This window comes from Gymnoscopelus braueri (genome assembly GCF_963280865.1).
Source record: "Gymnoscopelus braueri genome assembly, chromosome: 5".
In the NCBI taxonomy this organism is placed as follows: Eukaryota; Metazoa; Chordata; class Actinopteri; order Myctophiformes; family Myctophidae; genus Gymnoscopelus; species Gymnoscopelus braueri.
Genome location: NC_137606.1, coordinates 55,194,180 through 55,216,766, shown reverse-complemented (window position 1 = coordinate 55,216,766; position 22,587 = coordinate 55,194,180). Strand labels below are relative to the sequence as shown.

The 22,587-nt window shown below is 41.9% G+C and overlaps 1 protein-coding gene across 1 annotated transcript in view; it reads right to left on the bottom strand.

Annotated features, from left to right (window-relative positions):
* Window positions 1-22,587, bottom strand: part of gria4a (glutamate receptor, ionotropic, AMPA 4a) — a gene marked incomplete at both ends in the record, with an annotated part of 221,244 nt that overhangs the window by 123,631 nt on the left and 75,026 nt on the right. Inside the window, 1 exon segment of the mRNA XM_080429317.1 lies at window positions 8,432-8,671. Within this exon segment, the coding sequence (XP_080285443.1) occupies window positions 8,432-8,671 (240 nt within the window).

Sequence of the window (22,587 nt, the reverse complement as noted above, 5' to 3'; positions counted from 1 at the left end):
TCTGGGCTTTACATCTCATTCAACCTTTATATGCAAAAACCTACAGCTTTTATTTTGTTTTGTTGATGTTATGTCATGGTGGCGCAAGGAAGGTTGACTACTTGCCTGCAATGTGTCACCAACTTTCACCACTTTATCCATTGCAGACAGTCACTGTACTTGCTTGTACGCTCAACGCGCGACACCATCGTACAACGAATAGGCTGATTTATCAGATAACTGCAGCGCACAGCGGCAGCAGGCTGTCGGGAATTAAATCACACTAACATTAAGTCAGATCATGATACAAACTCTTAATGATTATGGTTATGGTTTTAATGGTTGTAAATTGCAATTATGCAATGTTTGTGTTATCCAAATAATAATAATAATAATAATAATAGGCTTAAATCAGCGCTACTCAAGAAGTCCCAACGCAGCGTCTTGGTGGCCCCTCATGGCCCCTCATTTTTAAGCACAGGATAAAAATATACATTTCTGTTCAAATATATGGGTTGCTATTTTTTTTTTCAAAAACAAACATCAATTGTTACAGGTATAATGCATAGTTTTCTATGCATTTCGGGGTTTTTGGGGGGTTTGACCCCCATTTTTAGCTTGCGGCCCCTTGGACTTTTGGTATTTTGCTGAGTGGCCCCTGATCCATCTTAAGTTGAGGAGCCCTGGCTTAAATGATAAAATAGCCTAATAACAGCATTTTCCCAATCGGCCACGGTGGCCGGTGATGTTAATAATTAACGGCCAATTAAACATTTTATCGGTGAAATGGACGGTAAATACCGCCTAACGGAAACCTACTGCAGAGACCTGGGTTTGAGTCCCGGCAGCGTTGCCTCTGGCTTGGCCGGGCGAGGCTATAGCGCTCCAAAAGACATGTCTGTAGGAGGGAAGCTGGCACTATAGCGCACCCTGCTGGTTGGCATGGGTGCCTGTTCGGCAGAGAGAAGATCTGGGGGTTGGAGATAGCGTGAATGAACGTGTGCGTTACGCTCTCCTGGCGAAACTCCTCACTGTCAGACGAAAACAAGCGGCTGGTGACTCCATGTGTATCGGAGGAGACATGTGGCTGTCTACAGTCTCCCTGGAACAACGCTGGGAGGTGTTGGCAGAAAACAGGGACCGCAGCACACATGGGGGGATTGACAATGACTGAAGAAGGGAGAAAATGGGGAATAAAAAAAAAGAGAATCATAGTCGTTAAAAAAAAATCAGCATTCTGAGCCAGAACGGAGTGAAAAACAACAACTTTATTGCACGCACGCACGCACGCACGCACGCACGCACGCACGCACGCACGCACGCACGCACGCACGCACGCACGCACGCACACACACACACACACACACACACACACACACACACACACACACACACACACACACGTTTGTGCATGAACTGCATGTGGGACAGCACTGTCACACGAGTAAATAAAACTTTATTTACTGTAGCTTATGTCATAAGTGTATGAATCACTGCCTCCATGAATATGCATAGGCTTCTGTGCATCTATTCCTCAGTGTATATAGTGTACGTGTTTTTGAGTGTGCGTGCGTGTGTGTGTGTGTGTGTGTGTGTGTGTGTGTGTGTGTGTGTGTGTGTGTGTGTGTGTGTGTGTGTGTGTGTATGTAGCAGTGCAGAGCAGTAAACAGATCCGTTTTACTGCCCATTTTCCAGCACATTACCAGCAGCAGCCCCTTATGACACACCATGATGAAGACATCCATCCTCTCTCCTGCCTCCATCTTTCTTTCTACCCCCTTTTCTCCCCAATTTAGTCGTTATGACAATTCATTCCTCCCCACACACACACACATGCGTGTCGTATCCTACCGTCTCGCCTGCCAGTGAGGAGCCCCCACCGGGAGGTGCCCCCCCCCCCCCCCCCCGAGCCCGTAAGGAGTACGTACAGTGACAAATATCATCCTCCCCGCCCGGCTTCGTACAGACCAGTGGTTCTCAAAGGGGCGTCCAGGGACTCTCAGGGTTCCATGAGGGGGTTCTAAATTGACCCTTACAATTCTGTAACTCTGACAGTGTACAAATGGAACCAAATGGACCCTAACGGGTCCATTTGGTTCCATTTGTACACTGTCAGAGTTAAAGGAGCATTTCACCCCTGCAGAACTTACAGTCACTCAATGTTAATAATAATGAATGAAATAATGAAATTTGCACCCTTATGGCCAGAAATATATAAGTCTGTGTGTTTGACTGGGGTTTGACTGGACTGCTGCATTACTACAATGACCATAATGCTTTGGGGCACTGCCCTTCCTTGTGGGGAGGGGAGGCTGCGTGGGGGTGCGGTCTACATTGTAGTCAGGATATAAGGTGAGATAAAGAGACTATGAGTCAAATGACTCATAGTCTCTGAGGATATGGATAAAAATCTAAAAACACAGATAAAACACAAAAAACACACCAGGATCATGTTTATGGGTCCTATACCTATAGATAAAAATAGGGGTTTGATGCAAAATCCGCGAAATGTCCCTTTAAAGGGGAATTTTGCTCCACGGTTTTCTTACCCACCGAAAGTCTCGCTAGAGAAGATTGAGACTTCCGGTGGGGCGCATTCAAGACAATCACGTTGCATAGTGTTCTGTCACTATGAACGTCAGATCTCACCCCCCCCCCCCAAAAAAAAAGCTATTAAAATACGCGATCTAACGCAAGGCCTATTGGCGCGCATTTTAAGCTGTGGCGGACCCGGGGTGGAGTTATGACATTGTTCTACTGTACCATTCATCCTAGGATATCATAACATCATAGAAAAGGTAAAAAAAAACGTGGGGCAAAATTCCCCTTTAAGGGGAACCTTGAAATGTAAAAAGTTTCAGAACCACTGGTATAGACGCTATAGACAAAGCCGGATGCATCGCGGTGGATTCGAATCCCCAGACTCCGCGGTGGTGGGCAGCTACTTTACCCCCTCTGCCACCCGAGCGCCCTCGACTCCTCTTTCATCCCCCCATCCTGTCCCCTCCTCCGATCTCTCTCCCTGTTAGTCAGATCTTCCACCCCCCATATATTCGCGTCCCATGTCCCCCTTGTGCTGCGCACGCACGCACATTACGCGCACACACACGAGCGCACGTAACCACACAAACATACAGTATGTGCACACACACGCTTGAGTCTGCATGACCACACACTCCACACCCATGCATGTGTGCGTCCACACGCACACACACACACACACACACACACACACACACACACACACACACGCACACACACACGCACACACACACAGCACAAATTCCCTGCCCGAGGGAGAGTGGGGAGATCAAGGCCGTTCACATATAGCCACAGCCACAGCCACGTGTGTGTGTGTGTGTGTGTGTGTGTGTGTGTGTGTGTGTGTGTGTGTGTGTGTGTGTGTGTGTGTGTGTGTGTGTGTGTTAAATAATGTTGTAAAGTATCCCCACAGTGATGTTTTGGAGTCAAGGGCATCACCTGTGTGCAGACTCCACTGACATGAGTGCAATGCATCATGGGAAAGAGTTGAGGTCTCTCTATGCCTGGTTTCAACATCAGGAAATATAAAAATATAATAATTCAATAGTGCAGTCTTTTTTTTAAAGCTCTGTCTGGACCCTCTAGAGCTTTAACCCAACCTCCCCACAACTTTAGCCAATTGAACCCTAGCAACCATATTCTGGGGGGGAACATTAGAGAGAGAGTACAACGCTTCACATTGCGACCCGTTGTGAGCTTTTAGATTTGTTTGGTGAAGAGATATGGTGTGGACTCTACACCATATCTCTTCACCAAAAAATACAGCAGTTGCCCAAGTACAGAGCCAACTCTGGTCCACTTTACTAAGTCTCTAGGGTTTAACTGGTTAGTAAGAAGGCTTTTCCATTTGAATATTTTTTTAATGTAGAATTATTTAACATTAATGATCTTAAAAGTGGATTTATTGTTAGTTGCAAAGCAGTGTCACACACTGACAATAGCCAATCTGAGCTCGTAGATCTGCTATTTTCAGTGCGCAACAAACTACGTCAAACGCTTAAGAACGATTATTTAATTTCAAGCTTTTGTCCTGCCTATAACTTTGAAAAAAGGTCTTAGATTTAATGGATTTGCTAAATATTTCAATTTTGTTACATTTCACAATGGTACAGCATGTATTTTTTAAACATGTTTTAAAAATGTTTTACCGTGGACCCCCTGTATATGTATGCCATGGACCACTAGTGGTTGAGAAACAATGCAATGGTGAACCAATTTTGTCATTGGAACGTTGAACGTTGACGCTCCGATGATGACAGCGGTTCTATCCAGTGTTTTTATTCTTCCAATGCAGCCTGGTCTCATTCCAAAGCCATCAGAATGTTGTGGTTTGTCCAAACCACAATATCTAAAGTCACAATGCAATTTCAACAGTTTGGTTTAAAGTCTGAACTGCTTTGGTTTCAGTCCAAAAGGGCCATGTTGAGTTCACAGACCGGCCATTCTTCAAATATTTTTGACAACATTTGATGAATGTTGAATTCTGCCAAGATTGCCATGAGAACATCGCCTGCAAACATCCAGATTAAAACTTTGTCTTCAAATATTGATGTGTTTCTGGTTTGGACAAGCGTCAACATTTCGAGGGCTTGGCGTGAGACCAGGGCTAAGTTAACCCATTAAAACCGGTTAAGTATCTGTGTCATTTTAGATTTTAGCTATATAGAGCAACACAAGTCTTTGAGAAATTTCTTAGGATTTATAGAAGGCATTTCGTTGCTGTCGGGCAGAAAACAGTTTTCTCCATATTCTAACCGTTTGTGTATTTTCGTAAATTAACGCCCTACTTGATCATACTACAGCGTCACACAAAAGCATCAAACGTAGCAGATCTACAAGCTCGAAACGTGGCGTAAAGTGATGCGTTTCGAGCCGGTCGAACCGCTACTTTTGCTGTTCTTGAATCCTGAAAAGTAACAGTTAATTATTATTTTCGTTTTTCACACAGAACCAGGAGATGTCGCGATCCAAAATGTACTGTTCCATTCACTTCCTGGTTAAAATATTAGGGAAATATTCGGAATCTCGGCTCCTGTGTTTTACTATGTATTTTTTAGCTAAACATGCTATTTTCAACTGGGTATAACAAGCGAACGGGAATCGCGATGACATTCTTTTTTTTTTCACGGAAGCACAGTGAAACCCTCAGTGATTAGCAACCATCAGGGGATCGATCATACTGGAGATAAATATTCTGTGACTACTAAGAAAATCGCAAAATCCTGGCAGTGAGGACTTTTTGGCCTATTTAGTGAATGGCAGTGAATGAGTTAATGGGTTAATTCCACACAGATGGAGCGAGGTTTTAATATTCATGTCTTGTTCATGTTTGTGGTTCACCTTGTGAAACCCAAGGTGCGTTAAGGACAACAACTGTGGAGTTGAGCAGAGTTGAGCAGGTATTAACCCACTCAATCCGGGGAGTGTAACCACTTTAACCATTATTTTATACTTTGGCTTTTAAAAAATAGCAGATCTACAAGCTCATGGCGCTATGAGCTTGTAGATCTGCTATTTTTGAAAAATCATTAACATTTTAGCAAATCTTTGAATATACATATTTTTAAAACAAAAATACTTTGCTCGTGGGGTTCCCTGGAACAACATAGTTTGAGATGGGGGTCCGCAGCCAAATACATATCATTTTTGGGGGTTGAGCACCACTGATATAGCAACATAAGTTTGTCAGAAAATGTTTAGGATTTAGAAGACATTTGTAGAATCCCCCAGAAGAAAATATTTGAGTTACAAATGTTTGTTTTAAAAACATATATATATATATTCACAGATTTGCACACATTTTCACGATTTTTCAAAAATAGCAGATCTACAAACTCATGGCGCGGCACTCGGTGCCGTGCTATGAGCTTGCAGATCTGCTATTTTTGAATAGCCAAAGACATCTAAAATGACAGAGATGCGTTCCCGGTCTAAACGGGTTAATTATCAGGTTTGGACGTAGACCCAGACAGAGAACAACAGATCTGCCTAATTAGATATTGACCCTGTTTACACCCTACTTAGACCTGCCAGAACACACTGTACTGCAGCACAAACAACCCTCTTTATAGTGTTCTGAACTTAACTTATACAGAACAATATACATGTAGAAGCCTTTGTACATGCTCCGCGTTAAATAAAAGGTGCTTTAAGTGATATATTATTGTTCAAATAAGTGTTATTAACCCTCTAAGACCTGGAACGGATCTGTGTAATTTTTTGATTTGAGCTAAAAAAGCATTATATTACACGTTGGCTATTCAAAAAGAGCAGATCTACAAGCTCATAGCGCGGCACCGAGTGCCGCGCTATGAGCTTGTAGATCTGCTATTTTGGAAAAATTGCGAAAATGTGTGCAAAATAATATATTTATATTGTTTTAAAGCAAACATTTTTTTTACTCAAATCTTTGCTTCTGGGGGGTCCCTGGAACAAAATATTTGAGACGGGGATCGGCGGCCAAATACATATCATGTTGGGGGTCCTTGACATGAAAACGTTTGAGAACCACTGATATAGAAACATACGTTTTTCAGAAAACTGTTGGGATTGGGAAGACATTAGCTAAGAATCGCCATCAGGTCTTAATGGGTTAAATAGCTCTATATTGGCATAGTGAAGTATTTGTTCAGTAACAGGGGTCTCCCAGTCTTTAATAAACCGACAGCTCGGGATGCCAATTTCATCCAATCAGGAGAGAGAACTCATACTGTACAGGAGAAACAAGTGATATTAGAAGTGATGAAACAAACAAACAAACAAACATGAAAGGGTAGACCGTAGACACAATTTGGAACTGGAACGTCGGAAATCGATGTTGAATGAATGATGAATTCATACTTTTTATTAAAGAGCCATGGGGAGGTTTTAGTTTTAACCAACACCACTTTAAACAGATGGGTTTACAGTGTAACCCCACCCAAAAAGCTGAGTTCCTGTCCTTCAGATGTTTACACATATTAGTGTTGTACAGTACAAGACAAAGACAGGGGCGGACTGGCCATTTGGCATACCGGTGGGCCGCTGGGCCCCGTTTTAGGATTATTACGGTAATTTCCGGGTCGCGCGGCCCAATTATTAGTTACGTTAATGTTTGGGCTGGGATGCTTTCCAGCAGTGGCCTCAGTGCGACTGCAGAGTTCATGTGCAACCTAGGTGGTGGCCTATGCTTTACATAGGGTTGCTGGGCTGAAACAGTGACCCCCCCCCCCCCCCCCACAGTTGATGAAACTGACCCCCCCCCCCCCCCCACACACACACCTTTACATCTATCAGTGTTGTAAGGGAAGACAAAGATCTTTAACTCTATCAGTGTCATACAGTAAAGACCTTTACATCTGTCAGTGTCGTACAGAATACGTAAAACAAAGACCTTTACCAACTCTCAGGGCACTCCTGTAAGTAACATTTTCATCCACGACACCCCATAAAACCTTTACATTTATGTCATATTAGGGGCACAGTGTGACACGAGAAAAGCATGAGAGAATATCTGTTTCCATTAGGACAGATTGAAAATAACTTTAGACTTGATCCCTATTCTGGGGGGAACATGCTACAGTAGAAGTACAGTGGGGCCGCCAAATCTTTGTGTGATGTGATTATTATTTTTTTTTACATTAACTACTTGAACCCTAACACCCCTTTTCTGAGGAGAAATTTTGCCGAAAATAGCAGATCTACAAGCTCACAACGCCTTGCGCTGCGAGGCGTTGTGAGCTTGTAGATCGGCTATTTTTGGCAAAGAGGTATAGGAAAAAAAAAATGAATCTGAAACACAATTTTATACAATATAGCAGTGGTGGAAAAAGTACTCACAGGTTTTACTTAAGTAAAAGTACCAATACTGCAATGTAGGAGTACTCTGTTACAAGTGAAAGTCCGGAATTCAAAAATGTACTTGAGTAAAAGTACAAAAGTATTGGTATCAAGATGTACTTAAAGTACCAAAAGTAAAAGTACTAACATGTTTGAAAATAGCAGATCTACAAGCTAGCCTATGTATAAAATAGGGCTAAAGTGGTTAATGTATGTTTCATAATGTAATAATTTATATCTGCAAAGTAACTAGTAACTAAAGTTTTAAAATAATTATAGTGGAGTAAAAGTACAATATTTGCCTTTGAGATGTAGTGGAGTAGAAGTAAAAGTATAGACAATTGGAAATACTCCAGTAAAGTGAAAGTACCTCAGTGAAAGTACACACTAAATTGTACTTAAGTACAGTACTTGAGTAAATGTACTTCGTTACTTTACACCACTGCAATATAGAGGGGGTCCCTGCTTCATCTCTCTCTCTCAGCTAGGGTGTCCTTGGCCTGGAAAAAAAACGTTGCAGACCCCTCCTCACAACACAAGGCCACTGAGCCGGTTGCTGTTATATAGCATAATAAAACAAAGAGCCCATTACCTCTGTCGGTGTCGTAGAGGAAGACGAAGCCGTTCCAGTCGTAGTGGTCGAGCAGCGAGAGCAGCGCGCCCCGGATGGACGGCCGCAGCTGCAGCGTGAACTGGCCCTCGCCCTCGGTGGGGAAGCTGGGCGTCACCAGGCTGATGTGCAGCGCGCCGCAGAAGGACGTCAGCGTGTTCACCGAGCGCTTGTCGTACAGGCCGAAGATGGCGAAGACGCCCCGCGAGTACTGGGAGCAGACTGTAGGTGGAGGAGGAGGAGGAGGAGGAGGGGGAGGGGAGGAGAGACAGGCAAAAGGGAAGAGGAGAGAGAGAGAAATGTCATTGACTTGTGGTTTTTGACAATAAATGGTAAATTGTGCATTTATATAGTGCTTTAACTCTTTAAGACCTGAGAACGCATCTGTGTGTCATTTTTAGATTTCGTTGGGCTATTCAAAAATAGCAGATCTACAAGCTCATAGCGCGGCACCGAGTGCCGCGCTATGAGCTTGTAGATCTGCTATTTTTGAAAAATCGTGAAAAATGTTGTGCAAATCTTTGAATATATATATATTTAAAGCGAGCATTTCCAGCTAAAATGTTATTGCTTCTGGGGATTCTACAAATGTCTTCTAAATCAGTTTAAAACAGTTTTCTGAAACACTTATGTTGCTATAATATTAATGTCAGTGTCAAGGAGCCCCACAACGATATGTATTTGGCTGCGGACCCCCATCTCAAAAAAAAAAAAATTCCAGGGACCCCCAGAAGCAAATATTTGAGTAAAAAACAATAGCTTTATAGATATATATTCAAAGATTTGCAAAAAAAAAAACACGATTAAAAAAAAAATAGCAGATCTACAAGCTCATAGCGCGGCACTCGGTGCCGCGCTATGAGCTTGTATATCTGCTATTTTTGAATAGCCAAATGTATAAAATATGGATAAAGTGGTTACACAGATGCGTCCCCCGGTCTTAAAGGGTTAAAATAGATTGTGCATTACATTCACCCATTCACACCACACACCACACACCGAGGAAACCATGCAAGGCACCGACCTGCTCATCAGGAGCAAATCGGGGTTCAGCGTCTTCCTCAAAGACACTTCAACACTAACTCTGGGGGAGCCCGGGATCGAACTGGGACACTCGCGGTTGCCATCCGGCTGCTCTACCGGGCCACTCTACCCCTGAGCCACTGCCGCCCCGGCTAAATGATTGATAGCTATAGGAACCGAATGGATCCTTACGGGTCTGTAACCAGGTGGTCATCAATATGTCCGTACACGGACACATGTGTCCGCGGCGAGACTTGTCCTCGTCCGTGGCACATTTAAGATTTATTTTTTACATAACATCATAATGTTCTTATTTTGATCATAAGACCCAATTACAGAATGTCAGTCTCCAGGTTTTTTTCAGAATATGTATGATTCCGACCAAGTGGAGCTTACTATGTAACCGTGCTCGGGTTGTGTGTGTGTCTGTATGTCTGTGTGTCTGTGTTCATGCTCTCATTGGCTCGCGCCCCCATGTGACTCACATGCGTGCACTGCCTGTAAGCAGCCCCCAGAGTGCGCCAGAGTGCAGGAATTTAGACAATGCTCTCATTACAATGCACAACAGCCTGCAAAACACCCACCCACCCACACACACACCCACACCCACACCCACACACACACACACACACACACACACACACACAGTCAATGTTCTCTCCCCATCACGGTGAAATAACACGGATTACAAGTCCGTAAATACTCAATATTTTCGAGCTGCGTTCGCTTCCAGCGTTCGCGCGTCTTACTTGTTTATGACACTATGGCACATAAGGAGTTCACGAGGACACGTGGTTCTCAAACTTTTTTTTATTTTTCAAGGACCCCCATAACTGTCAGAGTTATAGACCTGTAATGGTCATTTTGGGCTATAGCTCTTTGTGTTTCCGTTAATATTATTGTCCGCTCATTTGCATGTCCATGGCAAAAATATAATTTTGACAAAAATATCCACCACAAGCCAGCATGGCATTGAACCCTGTCTGTAACTCTGTGAGTGTGCAAATGGAACCAAATGGACCGCTAAGGGTCCATTTGGTTCCATTTGTACGCTCTCAGAGTTCTGGGGATCTGTGGCCTAACGCATAGCAAACTGGGGATCCATCTTTGAAATGAAAAAAAAAAGTCAAGAACCACTGATGTAAACGGTTTTGTTTTGCATGTGAGAAAGACACGAGAGGCCTGGAAAAAAAAGAGGGAGAAAGGAAAGAAAAAAGAAAGAAAGAGAGTAGACTGTAATAGTCATCTCTCTGTTTCATTATATTCTGGTGTGTTGCCTCATTGTGTGCTCACTCTGCAACCTGACCAAACATTTCAAAAGTTTCACTGAGCAAATGCTTCACATTCTAAAAACACTGTTAATTGGTCCCACAGACATTACCCTGTGTGTGCGTGTGCGCGTGTGTGCGGCTGTGCACGCGCGTGCGTGTGTGTGTGTGCGTGTGTGCGTGTGTGAGTGCGCACACGCGTTTGCACGCATGTGTGCGTGCACATGTCTGTTAAAGCTTCTTGTTCACCATCAGAGCTGATGAAACTCTCATTCTCTCACACATCACCACCAACCATCTCCCTGGACAAATGCATGATGGGAGATTTCCCACAAGTCATTTTCACACTTTTAATCATGGAAATCCACTAAAGACAATTTCATTGGACGCTCATAAAGTCATCAATCAAACTGTGAAGGGTTAAACCAACCTTAAAATTCCCTGCTTTTCCAGCTGATAAGAAACTGAAGGTTTTTTCAGTTTTGTTCATAAATCTGTCTTTTCTCCACAGGGACCATTTTCGCGTAGACGCTTTCAAACTGTATCAAAGATGTAACTTTCCTGTTCTACCCCTCATTTTCAGCCCAGGTCTCCTGCGCAAGTGCTGACATTTTCACCACTAAGCCAATAGAGCCCTTGCTCTGGGGAGAAATAGAATTTTGACCGTCAGGTCAAAATGTTTGTCAAACCAGAAACAGGATCGGGTCAAAGGTCATGTAAAAAAAAGACAGGATACATTGTATTAACCCTTTTTTTTTTTTTTTAAACGTTTTGTTTATTCGTTTTTGTTTTTTTTGCATACTCACAAGTAATACAGTAATCACTGAAGCAAATAAACAGAGTATCTACAAAGGGTCAAAATAATTAAGTTACAGGATAGAGAAATCTCAAGTATGAAAAAAGATAAATTGAATAGGATATAAACAGCAAAACAAGACAACAACAAAACCAACATACATAAAGGAAAACAACAACAGACAACAAAGCAAATACAAATACACAACTTAAAATCTCCAATAACACGTATATATAAAGGAAAAAGTCCATGGTCTATCAACATAAACACAGGTATGTTCATTGAAAGCAATGTACATGTCAGTGAGGTGTCAGGCAGGTATACACCAAGGGTTTATCACAACAGATTGGCTACTGCCATATATACAGGTTACAGACTCAATCAGGTTCCGTTGGGGGTTCAAGTGCAAGATTATCAACGTGCGATAGAAAAGGTTGCCATGCCTTATAGAATTTTGAGATCGAGCCACGCAATGTGTACTTAATTTTTTCTAATTTTAAGAAGTACAGTATGTCACAAATCCAGCGGGAATGGGAGGGTGGGTATGTTTTCTTCCAATGGGTCAAAATAAGGCGTCTCGCCAATAGAGTCACAAAAGCAACAAAGTCTGATTTATATTTAGGCAGAGAAATGGTCTCAGGGAGAACGCCAAAGAGGGAAATAATAGGGGATGGATCTATGGGCAACTGTAAAACATCCGAAATAGTGTCAAATATAGATGACCAATAAGGATGTAAGGAAGGACAAGTCCAAAACATATGAAAAAGATTTGCTGGGGCCTGGTGGCATCTATCGCACGTTGGGTCAACATCATTATAAATCCTGGCTAACCTGACCTTGGTCCAGTACACTCTGTGAAAGAATTTACACTGTATTACTCCGTGTTTCGCACATATTGATGAAGTATGAACACGACTCATAATGGCTTCCCAGGTTGCGTCAGGAATATCCTCTTCCAAATCCTCGGCCCAAAGAGTTTTATATGCAGTGGTTGATGGTAAATGGAGATCAAATAATGTGGTATAAAGCAAGGATATCTTTCCCTTAAGGGTAACAGGAGCTGATGCTATAAGTGTGTCTACGGGTGAATTAGGTGGAATAGTCGGGAAGCTAGTAAATTTTCTACGAACAAAGTCACGGGCTTGCAAATACCGGAAAAAGTGGGTTCTGGGCAGATTATACTTTGTAGAAATCTGTTGAAAAGAAGCAAAAGTGCCACCCTCAAACAAATCTCTGACTGACTTAATGCCATGATCATACCAGATTTTAAATGCGCGATCTTGTAAGGAGGAAGGAAATAAAGGATTCGCACACAGAGGGGTTATTAATGGGAATAATTGAATACCAAAATGGCGTTTAAACTGAGTCCAAATCTTAAGGGTTGACTTAACTAAGACATTGTGGGAGAATTTAGATATTGACGCAATCGTGGGAGCACATACTAAGGCGGTCAGGGATGCAGGAGTACAGGAAGAGGATTCCATAAGCCACCATTCGGGGGACGAATTCAAGTCATAGTCTTGTAGCCAATACAGTATAATTTGAAAATTAGCGGCCCAGTAATAAAATAAAAAATTAGGCAGTGCCATTCCACCAAGTTGTTTAGGTTTCTCTAAAATGGTCTTGCGCAGCCTTGGCATTTTTTTATTCCAGATAAAATCAGAAATAATGCCATCCAATTTTTTAAAGAAAGATTTTGCAATAAAGGTTGGTATACATTGAAAAAGATACAGAAATTTAGGAAGTATATTCATTTTAACGGAATTTATGCGGCCTGCGAGTGACAACGGGAGAAGGGACCAACGTTCAAGATCTTGTTTGGTACGGGTTAAAAGCGGGGAGAAGTTATGCTCAAAAAGTTTAGCAAATTTGTCTTTAACGGTTACCCCCAAATAGGAGAAACCGTTTCGAGAGACTTTGAAAGGCAATGTTTCTAATGAATAATCACGGGCAGCATCATTTATCGGAAAGAGCTCACTTTTATCAAAGTTCAGTTTATAGCCTGAAATTTCACCAAATGAATCAAGAATTGAGAGGGCATAAGGCAGGGAGATGGCTGGGTCAGAGATATATAAAAGCAGATCATCTGCATACAATGAGACCTTGTGTTCGACACCGCCTCTGACAACACCACTCAAGTGCGGGCTCCGCCTTAACGCCATGGCGAGCGGTTCAATAGCGAGTGCGAACAGTTGAGGAGAAAGGGGGCACCCCTGTCTTGTACCTCTGAAAAGGGGGAAGTATTCGGAGTAATTGTTATTGGTACGAACAGAGGACATTGGAGACGAGTATAATAGCCTAATCCACTTAAGAAATGTTCTGCCAAATCCAAATCTGTCTAATGTCTCAAATAGGAAGGCCCATTCAACCCGATCAAATGCCTTCTCGGCATCCAGCGAGATAAGTACTTCCGGGAGTTGAGAAGATGAGGGATTATAGATAACATTGAAAAGTCGCCTAATATTAAAAAATGAATGTCTATTTTTAATAAAGCCCGTCTGATCCGGGGAAATAATGCAAGGGATTATAGACTCAAGTCGCTGAGCCAATACCTTGGCGAGCAGTTTCACATCTACATTCAGTAAGGAGATGGGCCGGTAAGAGCCACAGTGGAGGGGGTCCTTATTTTTTTTCAAAATGAGTGAGATGGAAGCTTGGCGCAGGGTCTGAGGGAGCTGACCACACTCTAGAGATTCATGAAACATTTTAAGTAGAATAGGAACCAACTTATCAGCGAATTTTTTATAAAATTCGACAGGGAACCCGTCAGGCCCTGGACATTTCCCACTCTGCATAGCGGTTATGGCACCAGTAATTTCAAGTTGGGAAAGTGATTTTTCTAAAGAATCTTTTTGAGTAGGGTTAATAGTAGGGACATCCAATGTTTCAAAAAACGAATTAAATTTCTCCTGGTTAGATGATGAATCTGATGTATAGAGTGTAGAGTAAAACTTCTTAAATTCTGCATTAATTTCTATTGGGTCAGTCGTCACATTTGATGAGGTCGTAATTTGAGTGATTAATCGGGAAGCCGCTGTTTGTCTAATTTGGTGGGCTAGTAATTTGCTAGGCTTATCGCCAAACTCATAATGAGCATGTCTCGACCTTAACAACATATCCTCAGCCTGTCCTGTAGATAAGACATCAAATTCAGATTTGAGGGTGACCAGCTGTTTGTATAGATCTGCAGATGGTGCAGATGCATAATTGTTATCTAATTCCGCAATAAGGGAAGTCAATTTAGTAAGTCGCTCAGTATTTAGCTTTTTCCGGTGGCCCATATAGGATATAATATGTCCTCTTAAATAAGCCTTCAAGGTCTCCCAAATAACAGATGTTGAAATGTCCGGAGTGATATTAGTATCAACGAAAATATCAATTTGATTACTCAAGAACTGCACAAAATCATCATCAGAGAGCAAAAGAGAATTAAAGCGCCAGGGACTGCGCGAGTCAGTCTTCCCCATAAGGGATATGTTCATAGTCACAGGGCTATGGTCCGAAATGACAATGGCATGATATGAGCAGCCACGAACCGAAGAGAGAAGTTTCTTATCTATTAAGAAAAAATCAATGCGCGAAAATGTGTGGTGAACCGGTGAGAAAAAGGAATATTCTTTTGCTGTGGGATTAAGAAAACGCCAGGGATCTGTTACAGCATATTGATCGAGAAATGACTGAATCACTTTAACGGATTTAGACGTCGTTGCACCCTTTAGTGAGGAACGGTCCAAGGCCGGACGCAAACAACAATTAAAATCGCCACCCAAAATGAGCTGATGGGAATCGAGATCCGGTAGAGAAAACAGAAAATTTTGAAAAAAATTCTCATTATCCCAATTCGGGGCATAGACATTCGCTAGGACCAGCAGAGTATTTTGGAGCCTCCCAGTGACAATGACATAGCGACCCTGTGGATCTGAAATGACTTTAGAGACAGTGAAAGGCACCGATTTGTGAATTAGAATGGCTGCCCCTCTAGATTTGCTGGGGAACGATGAGTGATAGAGTTGCCCAACCCAGCTCTTACGCATCTTGAGATGGTCAGAAGGAGTAAGCCAAGTCTCCTGGAGGAAGGCTACTTTAGTGTCTAAATGACGCAAGTGGCAGAGTACCTTATTACGCTTCAGTGGCGAGTTCAACCCCCTGACATTCCAACTGGTAAAGGTTAAAGTCCCCCTGGGAACCTGCAATCGACTCACACTAGCCATGTTCATATTTAGAGAAGATCAGTAAAGAAAAATAAGTTGCTTTCAAAATACATATCTCATTAATTAGACATGTAAGGACCAATTGAACAAGAATAACTGGAGAGTACAAAGACAAAAAAAACAGAAGTGGAAAAAATAAAACATAAAAATGAAAAATAGGCAAATGCAAAAAAGTCCCCCCCCACCTCCCCAAAGCATCTCCCAAAACGAGATACATACAACCCTTATGCTACAGGTATCTAGTACCTAAAACACTTAAGCATTCACACTCTAGTGACTGATTAAGAAAAAAAAAGAAAAGAAAAAGCATACTCTACTTATATATATGCATATCCTACAGGAAAGGAAAAAGGAAACAAAAACAACAACCTCTTATTAACCTGGACACTTTAGAATGATGCAAAATAGTATATGTATACACAATTGAGAAGAAAAAAAAAAAAAAAAAGAAAAAAAAATATTATATATATATAATAAATAATAATAATAATAATACAAAAATTATAATAATAATACAAATAAGAAACAGTAAAATTATACATGTGTACAACCTGTCGGGCGATAGTAAAGATACTTCCAAATAAAATAATGCATTCCAGTACAAAAGTGAAATGGTAAGACATAAAAATAAAAAAACAGTAGAAATGATAACAAGGGTGCATACAACCTGCATACAGCACCTTATATGCAACACCTCATCCTTGACTAACAAATGTCACCCTAAGTAGCAGATTATCCTTGGAAAACAGAAAAAAGAAAGGTAAATAATAATTAAATGCCGCCCTCTGGGGTAACACATTTCAACAGGCACCTTTATTGGCATAACCGCCTGAAAAACAGGTAAATACTGCCCCCTATGGTAACAGATTACTATAGACACCTCCATTGGCATAACCACCGGGTGAAAATAAATGTCGCCCCCTAGGGTAACATATTAAGATAGAGACACTGATATTGATGTAACCGGAGGAGAAAAAATACCGCCCCCTGGGGTAACACAATTAATATGGACACCTAAATTGACATAACCGCTGGAAAACATAAAATCTCGCTACCGCCCTCTAAGGTAGCACATTCATTTAAGACACTCATCTTGGCATAACATCCGAGAGAAAAAAAAAAAAGAACGAACGTGTATCCACCGCCATCCATTGGCTATAAAGCTGAACAACAGCAAGGAAAGTTTTAATTCCAACTAAAAAAGAACCACGCTGCCTGTCATCAATAAGCCAGTCACAGCACAAAAAGCAATAACGTATCTAGGGTTGAGCCACACCAATGATTGAGGGGGTCTACTAAATGTAAACTAAACATAGATAAAAAGTACAACTGTCTTATCATAAAAGGCTTAGCGGTCCCGACTACAAATCCTACGCCAACGATTAAAGAGTGATTTAGGTTACACTAGTATGCCGTGTTATTAACCAAGTCAAAGAGTAGAATAGGTTGATATGGTTAGGGGGAAAAAAACTAAAGTAGATGAACTGTTACGTAAAAGTGACACGGCATAACAAGTGATAGCCCGCCTTCTGTTAATAATGAAATAAACCTGGCATAGTTGGCTAAACTTAAATAACATAAACAGTTGGAGGGAGACAAATGAGTAATCAAGGAGCTTTAAACCCGTCAACAAGGCACCAGTATGACATAACGAAAACAAACAAACAGCGGCTCAGTTCGAAATGCACATATAACAGTATTTTAGGTTAATTTACATGCAGCTTATCAGCTAAATAGGCAGAGAATAAACCATATGAATAAAAAATAAGCGATATATCTATGTATATTAATAGAGGGATAGAATCCTACCAGAATCGTCCGGAGTAATAGTCCAAAATAGAGATAGAAAGGAGAAGGCTGTAGAATGAGTTCAGTCCAGTACAAACAGAGGTTGCTTGACGAAAAAAGAAAAAGAAAAAAGAGAGAGGGAATCGTCCTCAGTCGCCTTCCAATGGGGGAATATCCTCATCTCCCGGTGGTTGGTCCCCCGCGGGCTCTGGCTGGTCTCTCGCGGGCGTAGGCTGTTGTTCGGACGGCATGAGACTCTTCACGAAGGCTGTGGCATCTGCTGGATCATCAAAGGTGTGTCGTTTACCATCCGAAAGGGTTATTCTTAAACGGCCCGGGTGGTAGACCCCGTATTCCAAGCCGGGGATAGACTTTAGAATGCGTTTCACTGGGATGAAGGAGGCTCGCTTCTTCGCTATAGCTGCTGGATAATCGGCATGGATTGAGACTCTTTTACCTTGGTACATCAGCGGTCCGGCGCGGTTGGCTCTATTCAGAATGTCTTCGCGGTCATGGTAGTAGTGGAGGCGCGCCAGAAATGGGCGAGGGGAATCCGCCCCACCAGGTTTGTAACCACCGGTTCTGTGAGCTCGGTCCAAAAGTGGTTCTTGGTCTAGATTCAAAACAACCTTCAATAGTTGTGCAATAAAGTTAGTAGGGCGGTTTCCCTCTAGTCCCTCCTGTACACCTACTAGTCTGACGTTGTTCCGACGTGAAATCGACTCCATTTGTACACATTTCGCCTCCAAAACAGCCACAGTCTCAGAAAGTACCGCGACTTTGCTTTGCAGCTCCGTCGCACCAACAGAACTAAACAAAGAATGTTCCTCAAGATCTTTCAACTGACCGCCCTGTTTATCAGAGGTTGCCTGCAATGTAGTGATCTTAGCAGACAGTTCCTCACGAACTGCAGTAATCTCAGCATTCAGATTCAAAGTGACTGAATCTATTTTAGCACAGATGTCGTTTTTGAGCGCAGCCAGGGCTGTAGTGAAGGTGGACAGGTTAAGTTGTTCCTCGAGCGCCATGTTGTTTTCTTCACCGGGCACGCGTGCAGAGTCCGTTTTCTGATCGCCCTTTTTGGAGCGGAGATCCATCCCACCAGTACCACAACATTGGATTCAGGTGGCAAAAGTAGTAGTGTAAGACATTATCACAAAAATAAAAAAGTAAAGTAAAGTATGCTTTTAATAAACTAAAAGACAGTCACGACCGAGCGGAGCTACACAAGCTTGCGACCGTCCTCCATGCGCCCCCTGTCGGTCCGTCATTGTATTAACCCTTTAAGACGTGGAAAGCATCTGTGTCACTTTAGATTTATTTGTCTATTCAAAAATAGCAGAAATACAAGCTCATAGCGCGGCACCAAGTGCCGCGCTATGAGCTTGTAGATCTGCTATTTTTGAAAAATCTTGAAAAAAAAAATTTTAGATTTTTTTTCCAAAAACTGTTAGGATTTAGATTATTTTTTTATGAATCGCCTCAGGTCTTAATGGGTTAACATACTGTAGGCCTACCATACAGATTGGACAAAATATTTTCTTCTGACAAAACAACAGCGAGTGTCTGAATATATATCTCAAGCAAGCATCAAGTTTCTGCAAATACAGTAGATGTTTCATCCCATACTGAAATGAACTGAATCCAACAGCTTCCTCATTATGCCTTATTCCTACTCTTTTTAGGCATTTTCTTATACTTTGAAAAACATTTTAACCCATTCAATCCGGGAACGCATCTACAAATCTCTTCTAAAACAGTTTTCTGAAAAACACATGTTTCTATATCAGTGATTCTCAAACTTTTTCTTGTCAAGGACCCCCAAAACCGTATGTATTTGGCCGCAGGACCCCCCCATCTGAAAATATTTTGTTCTAGGGACCCTCAAAGATTTGAGTAAACAATTTTACCTTTAAAAATATATGTATAATATATATATACATATACATTTTATTCAAATATTTGCACAAATGTCCACAAAGATTTTCCAAAAATAGCAGATCTACAAGCTCATAGTGCGGCATTCGGTGCCGCGCTATGAGCTTGTATATCTGCTATTTTTGAAAAGCCAAAGTATAAAATAATGCTTATAGCTAAAATAAAAAAATGACACAGATGCGTTCCCGGTCTTGATGGGTTAAAATTGTGAAAATAGCCGATCTACAAGCTCACAACGCGTAGATGTAGCTCGGCTATTTAATAAGGCCTAAGGCACCGCACAAGATATATAGGGCCCAAGATCTAAACACACACAACAAGACCCACAGTGTTCAGTTTAGACTGTACAAATGCAACCAAATGGACATCATTCCTTTCAGGCAGTCATATCTTGATCTGGTGCTCTTGGAAAAAGGCCAGCAGTAATGTCAAGTGGAGCGTGAGTCATAATAGTCAGTGGGCTAAACATGACAGACCTGAAGGTAATGTGGTCCTTTAACCCCTAAAGACCGGGAACGCATATCTGTGTCATTTTAAGATTTTTAAGATTTTTTAAAGACTCAAGATTCCAAAATAGCAGATATACGAGCTTGTGGATCTGCATTTTTTTTTTTGCAATCGTGGATTTTTTTTGGTAAATCTTTATATATTTTTAATTTCATAAAGCATTTTTAATATATATTTTTTAAAGGAACATTTGTAAAATATTTTGTTCCAGCGACCCCCTCAGAAGCAAAGATTTGAGTTACAAATGTTCGCTTTAAAAAAAAACACATATTCAAAGATTTGCAGACCGCCGCGCTATGAGCTTGTAGATCTGTTATTTTTGAATAGCCAACGTATAGAAATAATGGTTATATAGCACAAATCTAACATGACGCAGATGCGTTCCCGGATGGGTTAAGATCATCCTCCCTCTTATTCAAACGTGAGTCATGTTCTGCTTCAACACTGTCACTCAGTCCTCCAAAACCCTTTCAGCTGTGACACAATAACTCTACTATATCCTACCCACAAATCCCTGACTCTCCTCTCCTCTCCTCTCCTCTCCTCTCCTCTCCTCTCCTCTCCTCTCCTCTCCTCTCCTCCTCTCCCAAATCGCAAGTGGAGATTGGAGTAAGCAGAGTTAAAGTACTACTAGGTAACTTTTTCAACAAAACTTAAGTTAATTTGTATATCTTTTGTGAGTGGCAAATGTTTCACAACACCCACTCCATGAATTTCACCCCCGAAAGCCTTTTCTATTATATTTTCGATTGAAACGGTGGCTAGGTTAGTCATTCCCGCGAAAATGACGTAATCCATCCGGAAAACAGAAACGGAAATGCACCGGTTTCCTGTTTGGCCAGGAACTACCGCGTTAATAACAAAAAGGAATCTCACGCTGTTTTTAAGAGATTGTAGGATTTGAAGATCGAAAAACAACAGCAAAAGAAAACACAGCTCACGGTAACTAAAGCTCCACTGGCTAAGAGAAGCGATCCACAGATCGTATAAAACAATTAAAAGAACGCTTCCGTCTTCCGGTGAAAACAAATGGAATTCTGGGTAACGCAGGAATAAACGAACGGCCTGCAGTGACGGTAATGACCAGCAGAGGCTGCTAAAAATCGTTATTTGTGGACCTGCATTGTATTACTTTAAGTATGAACCCTTGTCAACGAAACAACAGTGTAAACAGTCCCGCAGAGATAGTGGAGTGCAGAGAGAGAACAAGGTATATAGTGTCTCAAAGAAAATGAAGTCGCTTCTCCTCTCTATACTCTGTCATTTACACATTCTACCAAGGATGCATTCACACAAAGTGCCTGCATGCACGCGTGCACGCATACACACACACGCAAGCATGCTACACGCCAGCCACTGTGACTAAACATGTTGAATGTTCTTCTCGTGCTTTCATTTTGTTCCTCCCCCTCCCCCTCTTCTCTCTTGATATTGCGCTCAAACCTGCGTCATAAACCACCTCCCTGTGATACTTGAGTTACCAATGACACACACTAACAATGGACTGTTTTTAAATTAACACAAGGTTTTATTGTGCAGGCTCCAATGCCATCACACACACACTCTTCTCTCATCCCCATCACTCTCTTTTTGTCTCTCCATCACTGTCTCTCTGCCTCTTTTTTTAGCCTCTCTCTCTCATCTCTCTCTCTCTCTCTCTCCTCTCGTCTCTCTCTTCTCGTCTCTCGTCTCTCGTCTCTCTCTCTTCTCGTCTCTCTCTCTCTCTCTCTCTCTCTCTCTCTCTCTCTCATCTCTCTCTCTCCTCTCTCTCTCTCTCTCTCCCTCCCCCCCCCCCCCCCCCCCCCCTCCCTCCCTCCCTCGGGGGGGTCTGAGGTTTAATTCCATTATCCTCCTCCTTATAGAGCCTGGGTGGGGGTAAACCCCACAGGGAGCGGGGTGGGGGGTGGGGGGCGAGGTTAAGACTTCTGCCAATGAAACAAAGCAGAGGCTCCCCGGGCCCCCGGAAGCTGATAAGGTGAGGGTGTGTGTGTGGGGGGGTTTATAACTCACATTATGACGTGAGCCGTTCTTCAATTGAAGAGAGCTCGCTGTATGCTGCGTATTTCACCTGTACGTCATTCAGGAATCCCTCTTTAAGCCCTCTTTTGTACTTTTGTAGTACAACGATGTCATGCAGAAAAACAGCCCGAATATGTGTCGCCGTGCAATGTGTGAGTCAGTTTATGTCTTTAACACTATAGCAGTGGTGTAAAGTAACTACTGTGAGTACATTTACTTAAGTACATGTACTTAATTAAAATGTTTAGGTATTCTGTACTTTACTTAAGTATTTCTAATTTCCAATACTTTTACTTCTACTCCACTAGGCAAATATTGTACTTTCACGCGTATGGACACGGCAAGTTTTTCATCCATACTCTTCAGGAAACACCCTTCCTCTTTGCCTGGCCTACTTGTTGTTAACTAGTTGTACGAACTCTTGTTTTATTGTTGTATTGTTTTATTGGATCTTGTTTAGTCAATACACTTATTTGTTTTAGCTCCTGCTCATTTGATTTTGCTATTTTGTCTCATCTGTTTAAGAAAGTAGGTAGCTGATATATTGCACTTTTACCTTAGCGCTATAGGTATACTCTTGGTTGCTTG